Source organism: Dermacentor andersoni, chromosome 8, assembly GCF_023375885.2.
Source record: "Dermacentor andersoni chromosome 8, qqDerAnde1_hic_scaffold, whole genome shotgun sequence".
Taxonomy (NCBI): domain Eukaryota; kingdom Metazoa; phylum Arthropoda; class Arachnida; order Ixodida; family Ixodidae; genus Dermacentor; species Dermacentor andersoni.
In genome coordinates this window covers 1,830,284-1,846,451 of record NC_092821.1, presented here as the reverse complement: position 1 = coordinate 1,846,451, position 16,168 = coordinate 1,830,284, and the positions used below count along the sequence as shown (strand labels likewise).

At 46.1% G+C, this 16,168-nt stretch overlaps 1 protein-coding gene across 1 annotated transcript in view; it reads right to left on the bottom strand.

The window, feature by feature from the left end:
• Nucleotides 1-16,168, bottom strand: part of LOC126526721 (uncharacterized) — a 418,451-nt gene that overhangs the window by 263,828 nt on the left and 138,455 nt on the right. The window contains exon 3 of the mRNA XM_050174576.3: nucleotides 11,417-13,175. Within this exon, the coding sequence (XP_050030533.2) occupies nucleotides 11,417-13,171 (1,755 nt within the window). The 5' untranslated portion in view covers nucleotides 13,172-13,175. The remainder of the gene's footprint in view (nucleotides 1-11,416; nucleotides 13,176-16,168) is intronic.

Sequence of the window (16,168 nt, the reverse complement as noted above, 5' to 3'; positions counted from 1 at the left end):
AATATAACATGTAGTATAATAGCTAAGTCAATTATGATTACATTCACAAAAGTCAGTGGTTACGATGAAGAGAGTTGCTGCATAAAGTATTTCTTAACCTGATTCTTGAATATATGCTCTGTGGGGGATGATTTAATGGTATGTGGTATAGAATTCCATAGTTTTATTCCCGCAAATGTGGTAGTGAACTTACCATAGTTTGTGCGCACTTTAGGCAAAAGACGATTATCGAGTTCAGAGAACCTAGTAGTGTTAGTATTTACAAAAGTTTCAATAACAAAGCCTTCTATGTGTGCAATATTACGAAATAAGTTATAGATCACGATTGTTAACTTTAACTGAAAGAGCTGATGAAGAGGATGAATGTTTAAACTGCAATAAAGTGGCGTTGCATTCGATAGGAAATGGCTGAAAGTCATGAGGCGAATCGCCTGATTCTGCATGCGTTGAAGTTGGCTGAGGTGAGCGAGGTATCTGCTTCCCCAGGCTGATATGCAGTAAGATAAATGGCTGTGAATGTGTGCATGATAAAGGGAATGGATAATGTGTGGCTGAAAATACGAGCGGGTTTTGATTATGGCGCGTATTCCAAACGATATCTTACGGACAAGTGACTGCGCATAAAGATTGAATTTCAGATGTCTGTCTAAAGCTACGCCAAGAAAGTTAGTGCTAACAGATATTGGTATGAAGTTGTTTTCAAGACGCACCGATATAGAGTTTGAAATTAGTGTCGGGAAGGAATGAAAAACCATAAAAACCGTTTTTAGCGGATTGATGCACAGCAGGTTCTTTTGACACCAGGAAGTTATGTTATGCAGATCAACGTTAACATTTTGCTGTAGCTCGTCGACATTGTTAGCACAAGTAAAAATAGTCGTGTCGTCTGCGTATAATATACACTTCGTAGTGGTTAGAACATTAGGTAGGTCGTTGATAAATAGCAGAAACAGCAGCGGGCCAAGGATCGAGCCCTGAGGAACGCCTCGATATATGTTCTTAGCAGATGAGAGTTTGCCGTCAATCTGAACAACTTGAGTACGATTAGTTAGGTAGCTAGAAATAAGCTGGAGTGCTGGGCCAGTTATGCCGTAAGATTTATTTATCATTTATTTCAATCAATATTCAATCAATATCAATCAATATCATTCAATATTCAATCAATATTTCAATAAATTTATTTATCATTTCTTTAGTGGTGGTGCTGGCTGTCACTCCCAGTGTTGGTTCTAGTACATAAATAGAAATACCCAAGAATGTGGATGGAATAAGGGCGCCTCGGTAACAGCATCGCACGCGTAATGCGAGGACCTGGGTTCGTATCTCACCTGCGGCGAGTTGTTTTTTACACCCACTTTCATGCCCATTTATTTCATTTCCATTTCTTTATTTCATTTATGAACTACAAGTATATTCCCCTATGCCGACCCTGTGTGTTGGTTGGCTGCTTATGATTAGATTTAGACTACCGTTCTCGGCGTGCAAGAACCCCGACAAATAAAACGCCGAAACTGATCAGAAACTGCCGTGGTGGGGAAATAGTACAGCGTCTGCGTCGTATGCGGACGCACTGTAGCGGTGCCACCGGAAACCCACCGGTTTGTTTTTTCGAGCGAGGAGAGATATACCACCACCTAGCACTCGGTTGCTTATACGGGTTATCTCGAAAGGAGGCCCTATAGAGGTGTTCGAGGGGCTCGTTGCCCCTTGTCTCAACCACAACGTTGGTGAAATCGTCGAGCATCCGCCGCGGCTGAGGGACAAGTGGTGCTGCCGCCGGGCACCTACAGGCAAAATAGGTACAAGCGCACTGCCGACGCCGACTGGTTATCGGCAAGTACAGGAGTTCTAGACTCTTGGAAGGACACCCACCTATGGGGGATTGGCGGCATGGAACCACCAGGCTCCTTTCTTTGGGCAGATGTGGAGGGGGAGCAAGGGTTTCAAAGATAATTTAGGGCACAGGCTCCTTACCCAGGCGTATCACCCCCTGAAGAAAGACGAACGCCAAGCCGGGGTACGCTTGTGCACATGTGAACCAGTGGATGCCTCACGACGGTGGAAATTCAATCCACGACCTCCCGCAGCCGAGGCGAGCGCTCTACAACTACGTTATGGCTGTGGTGGAGTTCCAGGGCGGCTAAAGCACACCCCACACCTCCATCAATTCTAAAGGTTTCTTTGACAAAGGGTCGTGACGGGTAGACGGAGCACATTCTCTAAGATCGAGCCCCTGCGGCACGCGATGCTGTTCTCAAAGCTGCTGCCGTATATATATATATATATATATATATATACAATTATCAGCATATTTCATGTCCACTGAATGGCGGTGGCCTCTGCCTTCGATCTCCAATTAACCCTGTTCGGCGCCAACCGACTCCAACTAGCGCCGTCTTCTGCCATCCTCGACTGCGTTTCTCTTCTCTTAGTACCCATTCTGTAACCCTAATGGTCCAACGGTTATCTAACCTGCACATTAGATGACCTGCCCAGCGCCATTTTGTCTCTTAATGTCAATTAGAATATCGGCTATACCCGTATTCCCTCTGATCCAAACCGCTCTCTTTCTGTCTCTCAAGGTTATGCCTAGCATTACATATATATATATATATATATATATATATATATATATATATATATATGGTTTTAGAAACGAAGGTGCACACTTAGGAAAATTGCATTTTAAGGTTTTTAACGTTTCCGCCGTGCCACGGCCGAAACGTTAAAAACATGAAAGATGCTATTTTCGCAAGTGTGCACCTTCGTTTCTAAACTACCAATGCACCGGACCTACAGAGCTTCTCATTGAACTATATATATATATATATATATATATATATATATATATATATATATATATATATATATATATATATATATATATTGTAGCGAAGAAGACTGGCTATATTGTAGCGAAGAAGAGGGGCTCGCGTTCTCGGCTGAGACGGTCGAGTTTCTGAGTGCTCAATAAACCGCGTTACATAGTTGGTGGAGCTGTGCCGGGTAGTACTTCCCCAACCACCCTGGAACTACGTATTCGAACACTGCCGGCCATCATGCCTGACGACGCCAGCCAAACAACACCTCCGGCATCGCCAACATTGATTCGTCCTGGCTCAGTGCATCGATGCGATCCTCCCATCTTCAGTGGTTCCGACGAAGATGACGTAGAAGAGTGGTTCTCGATATAAGAGCGGGTGAGTGCCCACAATAAACGGGACGTTGCTGCGAAGCTCAGTTACGTGAACTTCTATCTCACGGGTGTCGCTAGCGTGTGGTACCACAACCACGAATCCGACCTCAGCACCTGGCCAGATTTCAAGGCGCGAATTACGCAAGTCCTCGGTCGCCCTGAGGTGCGGAAGATCCGTGCCGAAGAGCGCTTGCGCAGCCGTTAGTGAAAACTTCAACAAGTACATAGAAGACGCTGTGGACCTTAGCAAGCGCGTCGATCCATCGATGACTGAGTCTGACAAGATCCGCCACGTAATGAAGGGCACCGAAGACGACGCATTCCAAATGCTCTTCTCGAAAAGCCCACGGACCGTGGCTGAAGTCGCTGAACTTCGTCAAAGCTACAACGAACTCAGGAGGCAACGTCTACTCACTCGACGTTCTTCGATCCCCGATACTTCCATTGCAAGTTTAGCCGCTGTGACTAACCACGGCAATCAGTTCAGCAAATCAAGGAATTTATACGCCCCGAAGTCGCCCGCCAGCTATCGCTACTCACCGGCGTCCCAGGTCCTACGCCGTCCTTGGCTCCTACGTTGCGTCAGATGCTCCAGGAACAAGTGTCCGAAGCGATTCAGTCCCCTCGTGCACCGCCACCATTGCCTGTACCTCTAAGCTAAGCCGAGGTTGCAGCACGACCACCTCCATCGACTTTTTTCAGCACCACCGTTTGCTGCACCGCCACGTCCAATCCCTCCAGTGTACACCACCAGTTCACCAGCTAGCACGGGACCTTGGCGTACACTCAACAAGCGGCCCATGTGCTTCTTCTGTGGAATTCCTGGACACGTGGCACGGCACTGTCGCTTATGGCTTCAAGGTAATGACCAACCTGTTCGTTCTTACGTTTCGCCAGCTTCGCACTTCTCGCCATAGAATGACTCGCACTTGCCGTCTACGAGCAACGTCATTCCTTCTGCTCGTGATCGACGCTCGCCGTCCCCTCGTCGCAGCTCAATTTCCCCCATTCGGCGGCGTCCGGCCCCATCGGAGCAGGAAAACTAGCTACCGCAGGCAGTTCAAGAGGCGAGAACTGCGTTCCAGTCGAACCACACAAAGCCTCGCTCTCTTCCGACGAACGTAATCGAAGTATCTGTAGAAGGAGTCGTTACAGTGTCATTAGTCGACACAGGCGCCGCAGTTTCAGTAGTTACGGAAGAACTCTGCCGCAAGCTTCGAAAAGTAATGACGCCCTTATCTGCGCTGTCACTCCGGACAGCAAGTTCCCAGTGCATTACCCCTGTTGCCGCATGCACCACCCCCATCGTCATCAAAGGAAACACGTATAAAGTCGAGTTCGTCGTCCTCTCATCCTGTTCATACGACGTCATCTTGGGATGGGACTTCCTTTCCGATAAGCAGGCCATCATTGATTGTTTTCGCGCCGAAATTGAATTTTCTCCGCTTCCCGATACCCGTTTACATGACCTTGACGATTTTGGTGACAAACTGGCCGTTGCGGAGGGCACCACAATCCCTCCGCACTCTTCTGTGATTGCGAATGCCTGCTCTACTTTCGCCACTGACACTGCTGCCCTGTTTGTCCCATCGGACATTCTTGTTCGCCAACGATGTTCTTTTCCCTTCGCTGTCTTAACTGTCAGCGGTGGCTGCACGCGACTGCTCGTTTCCAACGCTAAGACCACGCCCCTCGTCTTACGTCATGGCGACTGCCTTGGACGTCTTCAGCCTGCCGACTCAGTAACCATCTTTGACGAACCTCTTGACAACACCTGTTCAGACGTGAACTCGTTGACTTATAGCTTGCCTTGTTCCCAGCCTACGCAAGACGTCTTCCATGGCTCAGTAGATGCCCTCCTGAGCAGCACGCAGCACGCAGCATTCGCAGCTTCTCAGCCTTCTACGGAAATACCAATCTACGTTCGACTGTCAACAAGCCCACTAGGCCGCACATCGACTGTAAATCACGAGATCGACACCGGCACCCACGCACCACTGCGCCAGAGGCTTTATTGTGCGTCATCCGCAGAGCGCCGTGTTATCGAAAACCAAGTAAGCGAAATGCTTGAGTGTGGAGTGGTTGAACCCTCTAATAGTCCTTGGGCGTCACCTGTTGTCCTGGTTAAAAAAAAAAAGATGGCTCAATTTGATTTTGCGTCGACTACCACCGTCTTAATAAGATAACTCATTTCATTTTCATTTATTTGTTGTTTGAGACATACAGCTGTCTCAGGTGCTGCAGCAAAAGGCAGTATTCTTGCCTGACAAAGGCTGCAGCACCCAAAGCATGTTGACACTCTGAAGCAAACAACAGCACAACAAGTGTTACAATTTTCGAAATATGATAACATATAAAAAACGATTAACAATTCGAATCTCAATCAGAACATGTTAAAAAGGAAAACAAAACAGTAACATTGTGGTACATAAGGAAGTTATACAATAAAGGAGCAAAGAAAATACGTTTTAACACATTTCTTGAACCTAAAGCTTGATTTCGAGGTTTGTAATTGTTCCATAATTGTGGGATTACTGTTTAGTAATGTTGATATATGAAAGTGTAATGCCTGTTTCCCGTAGTTCGTGCGAGTAAGCGGTATAGAGATTGGGTCATGTCTGAGATTATACGGAGTTTCTTTGGTGGCGAAGGTCTGATTAAACTGTATGTGATCAGCTTGACGGAGACGGAACGCCACGAGCGATAGTTTATGCAAAAATAGGTGGTCTATATGGAGTATGCCAAGCTTATCAAAAAACGGTTTAGTGCGTGCAAGAACAGGTAGGTTACAAACTGCCCTTACGGCTCTTTTTTGCAACCTGTATAGTGACATAAGGTTAGTTTTGGTAGTAGTTCCCCAGACCAGAAAAGAATAGTGTAGACAAGAGTGTATTAGTGTGTAATATAGCTGTTTCTTTAAATTAATTGGAATAAGATGCTTTAACATGTTAATCATTCCCGTCGCTCTACGAATGTCGGCTCTGAAGGTGTCCACATGAATGGACCAATACAGGTTTTCGTTAAACCATACCCCTAAAAATTTTAAACACTTCGTATTTTCTATAATGCGCACCCCAAAATTTAACTCGTAGTGACCCATCAGCTGCTTTCCTTTAGGTCTAAATTTGACGCACTTTGTTTTTTCGCAGTTCAGTTGTATTTTATTTGAATTTAGCCAACAGTTGAGGTCCCCCATCCATCTATTGGCTGCGTTAAATCTTTCTTGAATGTTATGATCAGACAAGAAAACGCTGGTGTCATCTGCATACAAAGTTATGCACGGTGTGTTTGGAATGTTAACAATATCATTGATATAGAGAAGAAACAAATTTGGGCCTAGGATTGAGCCTTGAGGAACACCGCAGTTTAAATCAAGAAGCTGGGACTTAGAATCTTTTAGGCAAACAAACTGCTTACGGGAGCCGAGATAGTTCTTAATTAAAGTGTATGCTACACCTCTTATGCCATACCAGGGTAACTTTCGAAGCAAAAGATCGTGATTAATAGAGTCAAAAGCCTTTCGGAAATCCAAAAACACTCCAATAGTGTAAGTCTGTTTTTCAAAGTTCTTAATTAAGTTGTCTTTCGCATGCAAAAGCCCTTGCTCAGTAGACTTTTGTTTCTGAAACCCGAATTGTGCTGGTACTATTGCTTTGTTTTTTGTCAAGTGCCCAACTATTCTTTTATTTAAAATGCGTTCAGGGATTTTAGAAAAGATAGGAAGAACTGAGATGGGTCTGAAATTATTGAGGTTATCTAACGCACCACCCTTATGCAGTGACACTACTCTCGCAATTTTCATGAGCACGGGAAATTCACCAGTCCATAAGACGAGGTTGCAGATATGCGAAAGCGGGTGACATATTACTGCGCTACACTCTTTATAGGCTTTGTACTTATTTCGTCCGCTCCGCATGCGCAGTTATTCTTTAGTGTAGATATGACGACTGCTATCTCTGCTGGGCTTGTTGGGTACAGGAATATAGTTGGCATATCAGATATCACATATTAGCAAAGACGTCTACCCTATTCCGCGCATCGACGATGCTCTGGATTGTTTGCAGGGTGCAGAGTATTTTTCTTCGCTCGATTTACGCTCAGGCTATTGGCAAGTGCCTATGAATCCTGCCGATCGCCCGAAGACAGCCTTCGTGACCCCAGACGGCCTATATGAATTCACCGTTATGCCGTTTGGGCTTTGCAACGCCCCTGCTACATTCGAACGAATAATGGACAGTCTCCATCGCGGGCTAAAATGGAAGACATGCCTATGTTACCTTGACGATGTCGTCGTCTTTTCTCCAGATTTCCCCACACATCTGTACCGTCTCGAACAAGTCGTGCAGTGCATCACCGAGGCAGGCCTCCGGCTCAACTTGAAGAAATGTCGCTTTGGAGCCAAGCAGCTTGGAATACTCGGACACGTCGTATCGAAAGATGGCATACTACCTGGTGCTTCCAAACTTCGCGCCGTCGCCGAATTCCCGAAACCCACGTCCCTGAAAGAACTTCGGAGCTTTATCGGGCTCTGCTCCTACTTTCGTTGTTTTATCCGGAATTTTGATTCTATCATTGCTCCCTTGACTCAGCTGCTTCGCGGTGACACACGACTTTCTACTTGGGCCACAGCTTGAGACGATGGTTTTGAAATAATGCGACGTTTGCTCACTTCGCCTCCTGTACTACGCCATTTCGACCCAAAGGCCTCCACGGAAGCCACACCGACGCCAGCGGCGTAGGACTTGGTGCCGTACTTGCACAGCGAAAAAGTAGGCATGCTGAATACACAGTAGCCTACGCAAGCCGAACACTAACGAAAGCGGAATCCAACTACTCCGCCGCCGAAAAGGAGTGCCTGGCTGTAATCAGGGCCGTTGGAAACTTCCGACCCTACCTGTACGGCCGCCCCTTTGACGTCGTTGCAGATCAGCGTGCTCTATGTTGGTCATCGACTTTAAAAGATCCGTCTGGCCACCTTGCGGGATGGGCTCTGCGGTAACAAGACTTCGACATACGCGTCATTTACCGGTCTGGTCGTAAACACACCGACGCGAATGCCCTCTCTCGGTCGCCCACACCAAGTGACATGACTTGCATTTCAGTCATTGAGTCGGCGTTTTCGTCGCCTGTGCACGTCAACATGTATGTGGAGCAACGCAAAGATACCTGGATTGCGGCACTTATGGATTGCATTTCTGACACTTCAACAACACGCCCTTCACGCGCTATCCGCCGCCAAGCTTCTCATTTTGAGTTGCGGGATAGTGTTCTCTATCGTCGAAATTGCGTCTCCGATGGCCGCAAATGGTTACCAGTCGTCCCTCGCCATGTGTGCACAGATGTATGCTCCGCTCTCCATTCAGACCCGCAATGCGCCCATGCCGGCCTCTTCAAGACTTACGCCAGGCTTCGCTCCCGCTTTTATTGGCGTGGCATGTATACTTTTGTTCGAAAGTACATTCGCTCGCGCACAGCGTGCCAACGACGCAAGCTTCCTGCCCCTCGTCCTTCTGGTCCATTGCAGCCCATTCCTTGTCCGTCCCGACCATTCGACCGCGCCGGCATTGATCTCTGCGGTCCTCTTCCCTACACATCAGCTGGCAATCGCTGGATTATTGTCGCTGTCGACCACTTCACCAGCTATGCAGAAATTGCGGTGCTGCAAACAGCGACAGCCCTCGACATTGCCTCCTTCCTCCTGCATCACTTCTTACAGAGTCATGGGGCACCACAGGAACTTCAGAGTTACAGAGGGCGTGCGTTTCTTTCCGAAGTTCTTAACGCCCTCTGACCGCGTGCCATACCGTCCATCGCACCACTACAGCTTATCATCTGGAAACGAAGGCATAACAGAACGGTTCAATCGTACTTTGGGCCATGTACATTACATCGGATCATACCAACTGGGATCTTGTTTTGCCATATGTTACGTACGCCTATAACACCGCTTCACAGGCCACAACGGGATTTTCGCCATTCTTTCTCGTATATGGCCGTGAACCTACTTGTACGCTCGACACCATTCGCCCCTACCGTCCTGACCGATCAGAGGGCACGCCTCTGTCTAAAGCCTCCAAGTATGCCGAGGAATGCCGTCAGCTGGTGCGTTCGTTCACGGCGGAAGACCAGTCTCCGAAAATTCCGTCGTGATGATGACCAACCTACCAGCCGGACTCACTGTCTGGCTGTGGATACCTTCACGCACCCCTGGTCTATCCTCTAAACTCCTCGCTCAATACCACGGTCCCTACGACGTAGTACAACAGACGACGCCAGTCAACTACGTTATCGAGCCGCTAACGCCTTCTACTGACTTGAGGCGTCGCGGACGCGAGACAGTGCACGTCCAGAGGCTTAAATCCTATTATGACCCCTTTGTCCTCGCGTCTCCCTGAGTCGCCAGGATGGCTCCTTCTTCTCCAGGGGACTCTTGTAGCAAAGAAGACGGGCGCGTCCTATGGACGCACTATCATGATTGGCTCGCCGACGAAGAGGGGCTCGCGGTCTCGGTGTTTGTATCCCGTCACTTGTCCCTTCTTCTACTAGTATGTCACTATTCCATTTTTTCTGTGTCTGTGTTTGCTTGATAACATAGCACATATTGAGCACATATTGAGGTTTTGTTTTCACGTGGCGATTGGTTTTTGCAATTCATTTCGGTGCGTTTTTATGCTTTGTATTTTAGATGATATGTTTGCAATCGCCATCAGTCTATACACGTATCAGCTGTCCTTTCAACCATTCAGATGCATTTTGTTCGCCCATTTTCTTCGTTTTTCATGTAAACATATGTTCATGTGGTTGATATGCACATGTATATTAACTGTACTGACACTATGCAATGTATTCTGATGAAGGCCGGACCCCGGCCGAAACGTAAATAAACCATACGCGCGTCTACTTCACTGTGAATATTTACCCGGATCCAGAATTGCTGTCTGTCTGGTATATATATATATATATATATATATATATATATATATATATATATATATATATATATATATATATAATGCGCCTGATTTCCCCATTGAACGTGTAGTTGTCTGCTTTCGTGCTGTTTGTTCAATAATATCGATAGAAGCATGACGTAATGATTGGTAGCGTGGAAATAGGTGATCTACCCTCCCGTCTCTCGAACATGCAACCGGCTGTAGCTACTACTCAGTAGCTGCCATGAGCTTTCGCTCTCAAGGCCCTATTTTATATCGATCGGTTGCATATTTAATTCACTTGTTTCACTTAAGCATTTACCCGTATAAAACTGCGGCTCCGCTAATGCTGGAATCCGTCAAAAGGCTGGAAAGAAATTAATAAATTAATAGATTGATACATTAAAGAAATTAATAAAAGTGGAGGAAAAGCATAAGTGCCAACTAAGATTTGTGTCATTGACACAGAGAAAGCTAAATTTGGTTTTACATACTCATTATCGCAAGTAGGATTCCAGCGATCAGCCACCAGTAGATTGAGTGATCACTTATACGGCAAATATTTTGGGCTGGTTAGAAAGTGTTGCCTTAAATATATTGGTAATCAGGAACCTAAGTTGAATGCAGGACAATCGTTTCTCCCTCGGCACATGCGCCAACATTACACACCAAATCCAGTAGCGAATTCACGATCTTATAACCCATTTATTTTTCTAACTTTCTCGTCTGCTCGACTTCCTTTGCTACCCATATGGTTACCATACCGGTCTATGACCCCCCCCCCCTTACATGACCTTCCCGAACCTTATTTTTATTCTTAAACATAATAACATCTACCGATGCCCAGACATTGCATGTGTTATTGCCATCTTTCTAACATTTGCCTTTATGCGTCATTTTCCATTGCTCGGCGCATGATTCTTTGCCAACGGGATTTAATCCTGTGCTATTTATAAAACAATGCTCCGCAGTTGTCACTGTGTCTACGATAGGAAATTGTCTAACAAATTTTATCAGTAGCTCCAATTCACTTGTGAGGCACTCAGGGGTGATAATCTCTAGGGCAGACTGTGGTCTGCCTGCTCTGATGCTTGGCCCGAATGGATGCGAAGCATCAAAGTATGTACGAAGAAGCTTAGGGGAGGTAAAGAAAATGTGTGAATTTTCTTTCATCAAACCTACATCCCACTTCGAAGAAAACGATCCCGCGTGCGCGATGTCGCACTGAACTAGCGCCCTACAAGCACATAGCGTATATCAGACTAGTATGCGTGTGTGGTGCACTTACATGGGGACACGACGGGCCTCTGCATTGCTGGTCCTTTGGCGGCAATGCAACTTCGGGAACATACTGTGACTCCGCGGGAACCCTGTCGTCGCGCGGCGACTCTGCATCGAGACTCTTAGCGTCCGGATGTTGGCCTGTTTTCTCGCCTACTAATCCTACGCCATCTTGTTTGCCTTGTGCAGGAACGTCAGGAGATTGCACTGGAGGAGATGCTTGCGATCCACCAGGCGTATAGTTTGGTAGTTGCGGCTGGCCTGGCAGTCCATTGTTGGATCCTTGAGCAAAGCCTTGAGGCCCTTGATTGTAACCTGGACTTTGGTTGCCTGCAGGGTTAACTCGATGAGGATAACCGCTGGGATCCTGCGTGTAGCCCGGATAGCCCTGTGGTCCTTGTATGTAGCCAGGACCTTGAGGTGCTCCGGCATTAGGATAATGGGGGTGCTGGGGAATCTGCGCATTGCCTTGAACAGGGTAGCCTGGACTTTGAGGTTCTTGGGGGCCATAGGAAGGTCCTTGAGGGCCACCCTGCGGAAATCCTCCAGGATAACCGGCGAAACCTTGCGGCAATACATTGGGGTAGCCACCAAAGCCACCACCACCATAGTTGGGATATCCATTGTTGGGGAAACCCGGGAAACCTGCGCTATACGGTTGCTGCGGGCACGTGCACTGGCACACAGGGCAGCCAGGCAGCGCCTGTCCTAAGGATGGAGGTACCAGAGGACCAGCAGCTACGATAGGCGGGGCGCTCTCGTTGTCCTTGGAGGGCAACGCCGGCTGTTCTTGTGAAACAATAGGAAACGAAGAAACGCTTTGTGCCAACGGCGGTGCGGGCTTCAGTTCCGAAGTTACTACTTCCGGTTGTTTCTTCGGTGGCACTTCAGCGAAGGGTGTCGACGTGGCCTCCGTAGGGTACTTGTTGGCTGGAGGTGGCGGCACAACATCAGGTTTATTTTCTGTGGCAGCGGGAAGAGGGTTATTGTACAGCGCAACTGGAGGTCTTGCCGGGAATTGACCCTCGCCATCCGGGTAAGCGGCCGCGGGCACGGATTTGAGTGGACTCTGCTGTGGTCCGTCGGGGTGCTTGCCGTTTGGAGGGAGCGCTTCCCTGGTCGCTTCTGGGTTATATATAGGAAGTGGAAGATTGTTCATTGGGGGAACGCCTCCGTGGAAATCTGGGTATTTTTCTGGCATCGGTGAGTTCGGCACACCTGTCGTTTTGTCGTGGTGTTTCTGCACCGGGGGAGCCCCTGCTTCGGCCAAATCGGGGAACTTTGCAAGAATTGGTGGGCTGCTGGGTGGAAGGTAAGCTGGCGATATACCGAGAGGATTTTCCCCCGTTGGTTGCTTATAAACAGGCTCTCCGGCCAAAGGTGGCTTCACAAGTGAATGATCACCAGGGTCGGTATAATTGTACAGGGGGTCATCCATGCTAGCGAGAGGTTTAGTTTGTTGGGGTGATGAAGGAGGGTGTGGGTGGTGTGGTGAGTGCTTGGCCCCGCCATGCGGATGCTTTGGTCGTTGCTTGTTGTGTGGGGGACGTTCACCTTTTTCTTCAGACGATGTGCTCTCGTCCAGATCATCCGGTGAACTGAAGTGTACCACACCATCGGGTCCCTGTAGTGCGAAGCGCCGACCAGCTAATCCAGCAGGCCTCACTCTGCCTAGGGTCCCAGGCCTGCCGGCCGTAGCCACATGAAGGTTGATGATGTCGGCGCACATCAGTGCCAATGCCCACACGACGACGCTATTCATAGTCCTGCAAAAGAGATTGTCGATAGGGTATACATTAGTCAATTGTAATAACGAACAAGGTTCATAAAGTAAAACGCAAGCAGACCTGCGTTTAGACCGGGAACATAATTCTTCTGGCGTAAGCATTTGCGAAAGAGACAGAACTGCGAGGTTTACAAATTCTTATAAAGAAGGTAAATGGGCGCGGTTAGACAGTTTCATTCGCCCTAACCACTCAAAGGTAAGCATCGCAGGCGATAAGCGCCTCACATATATAAGAGATAAAGACTAGCTCAGCGGAACATTGCTAAGTATTGAATATATTCAAAATTAACATTATTCAGAAGCCTTATTGCACGTGTCATACTTTTAAAGTCCAGCAAACAATAAGTTCGTGCAGCTTATCGCCATACATGATACCAAAATGACTAATATACGGAAACCCTGAGTAATTTATTTATTCATGAGTAAATTTATTTATTTAAGATACCTTCCAGGCCACTAGAGGCACTGCGTAAGGATGGAGAGTACAATCAAAGATTATAAAATACAATATTCAGAATACATATGTAAATACATATACAAAAAGTAAAGGGTAATAAATGCGCTAATATACCATAATATAGTGTTACAATACGTACAAGGAACAAACCGAATGCTTTGAACACGACAGCTCATTCAAAAATAAAATTTTGCACATTAAAATACAGTCACTGAAATTACAGAGCGAGTGGGACATAATTTGGCCATAACAGAACAGTATTTAACGCATAGTTGCGCATAAATAATGGGAAAGGCAACGTAAGAAAATACGTTCCGTTATGTAGAGTATTATATATGCGATGTTAGAAGAGCCTTGGAATTTTCTTCGTCAATCTCATAAGGTATAATGTTAGGAAGGTCGTTCGAAAGGCGAATGGCTCTTGCAAGAGCGGAGTTCGTTGAAAGAATTAGTGTTTCCGTAATGCGCATGAAATTGACCGATTGTACAACCTTTGTGACTTCTAATGAGTAGTTTCAAGTGGCAGAATTGATGGCGCTGTTTGACGGACGCATTTATGAAATAATTATAGCAGAGATATATCACAACGATCATACTTTAGTTATAGTCATCGTTATAGTCATAACAACGTGAAATAATACACGCAGCCCTATTCTGAATAGATTCTAGTTTTTTTATCGAATATTTCTGATGGGGGAACCAGACAGATGCAACGTATTCAAGCTGAGGTCGAACAAATGTTAGGTAAGATACCTTATAAATGTCTTTATCAGAATTATGAACCTTGCATTGCATGTACCTTCATGTCTCGAAGAATTGGCGCATATATATGTATGCAATGTGCGATTACTACTGAACAGCCGTAGTTAGATTAACACCAATAAATTTATATTGAGTATCATGCAAATAGTTATGTTATTTATGTGATAAAAAAACGTAGAATTAGTGATAATTTTACACTTAGACACGTTAAGATTCATTATTCAAGTGTTACACCAAAGAGAATTACGTTCTAAAGCATTTGGAGACCTGTATGATCATCGGCACCATTATTAGAATGATAAAGAATGCGGTCATCCGCAAAAATGCGCACTTGTGAGGAAATGTTATTCGGTAAATCATTAACGTATATTAGAAATAGTAACGGCCCAAGAACGCTGCCTTCTGGTTTACCTGAAATAACGTGTGAAAGAGCAAAATTAATCATCATCATCATCAGCCTGGTTATGCCCACTGCAGGGCAAAGGCCTCTCCCATACTTCTCCAACTACCCCGGTCATGTACTAATTGTGACCATGTTGTCCCTGCAAACTTCTTAATCTCATCCGCCCACCTAACTTTCTGCCGCCCTCTGCTGCGCTTTCCTTCCCTTGGAATCCATTCCGTAACTCTTAATGACCATCGGTTATCTTCCCTCCTCATTACGTGTCCTGTCCATGCCCATTTTTTGTTCTTGATTTCAACTAAGATATCATTCACTCGCGTTTGTTCCCTCACCCAATCTGCTCTTTTCTTGTCCTTTAACGTTATACCAATCATTCTTCTTTCCATAGCTCGTTGCGTCGTCCTCAATTTAAGTAGAACCCTTTTCGTAAGCCTGCATGTTCCTGCCCTGTACGTGCGTACTGGTAAGACACAGCTGTTATAAACTTTTCTCTTGAGGGATAGTGGCAACCTGCTGTTCATGATCTGAGAATGCCTGCCAAACGCACCCCAGCCCATTCTTATTCTTCTGATTATTTCAGTCTCATGATCCGGATCCGCAGTCACTACCTGTCCTAAGTAGATGTATTCCCTTACCACTTCCAGTGCCTCACTACCTATTGTAAACTGCTGTTCCCTTCCGAGACTGTTAAACAATACTTTAGTTTTCTGCAGATTAATTTTTAGACCCACCCTTCGGCTTTGCCTCTCCAGGTCAGTGAGCATGCATTGCAGTTGGTCCCCTGAGTTACTAAGCAAGGCAATATCATCAGGGAATCGCAGGTCACTAAGGTATTCTCCATTAACTCTTATCTCCAATTCTTCCCAATCCAGGTCTCTGAATACCTCCTGTAAACTCGCTGTGAATAGCATCGGAGAGATCGTATCTCCCTGCCTGACGGCTTTCTTTATTGGGATTTTGTTGCTTTCTTTATGGAGGACTACGGTGGCTGTGGTTCCGCTATAGATATCTTTCAGAATTTTTACATACGGCTCGTCTACACCCTTATTACACAATGCCTCCATGACGGCTGAGGTTTCGACTGAATCAAACGCTTTCTTGTAGTCAATGAAAGCTATATATAAAGCTTGGTTATATTCAAACCAAAATTAGTAAGTGCTGTGAATTCCTGACGATTGGTTAGGAAATTGTGAATACGTGTTAGTGTAAGAGAATCTAATTTAAGAGCAGATAACTTCAAACGGCAACGTACTACAAGGTCGGATGCTTTTGAAAAGTTTCATGTTAATTCGTAAATCAGTTGTTACTTCGAATAATTGTGCATCACTTGACAATTATCTGAGAAATCCTT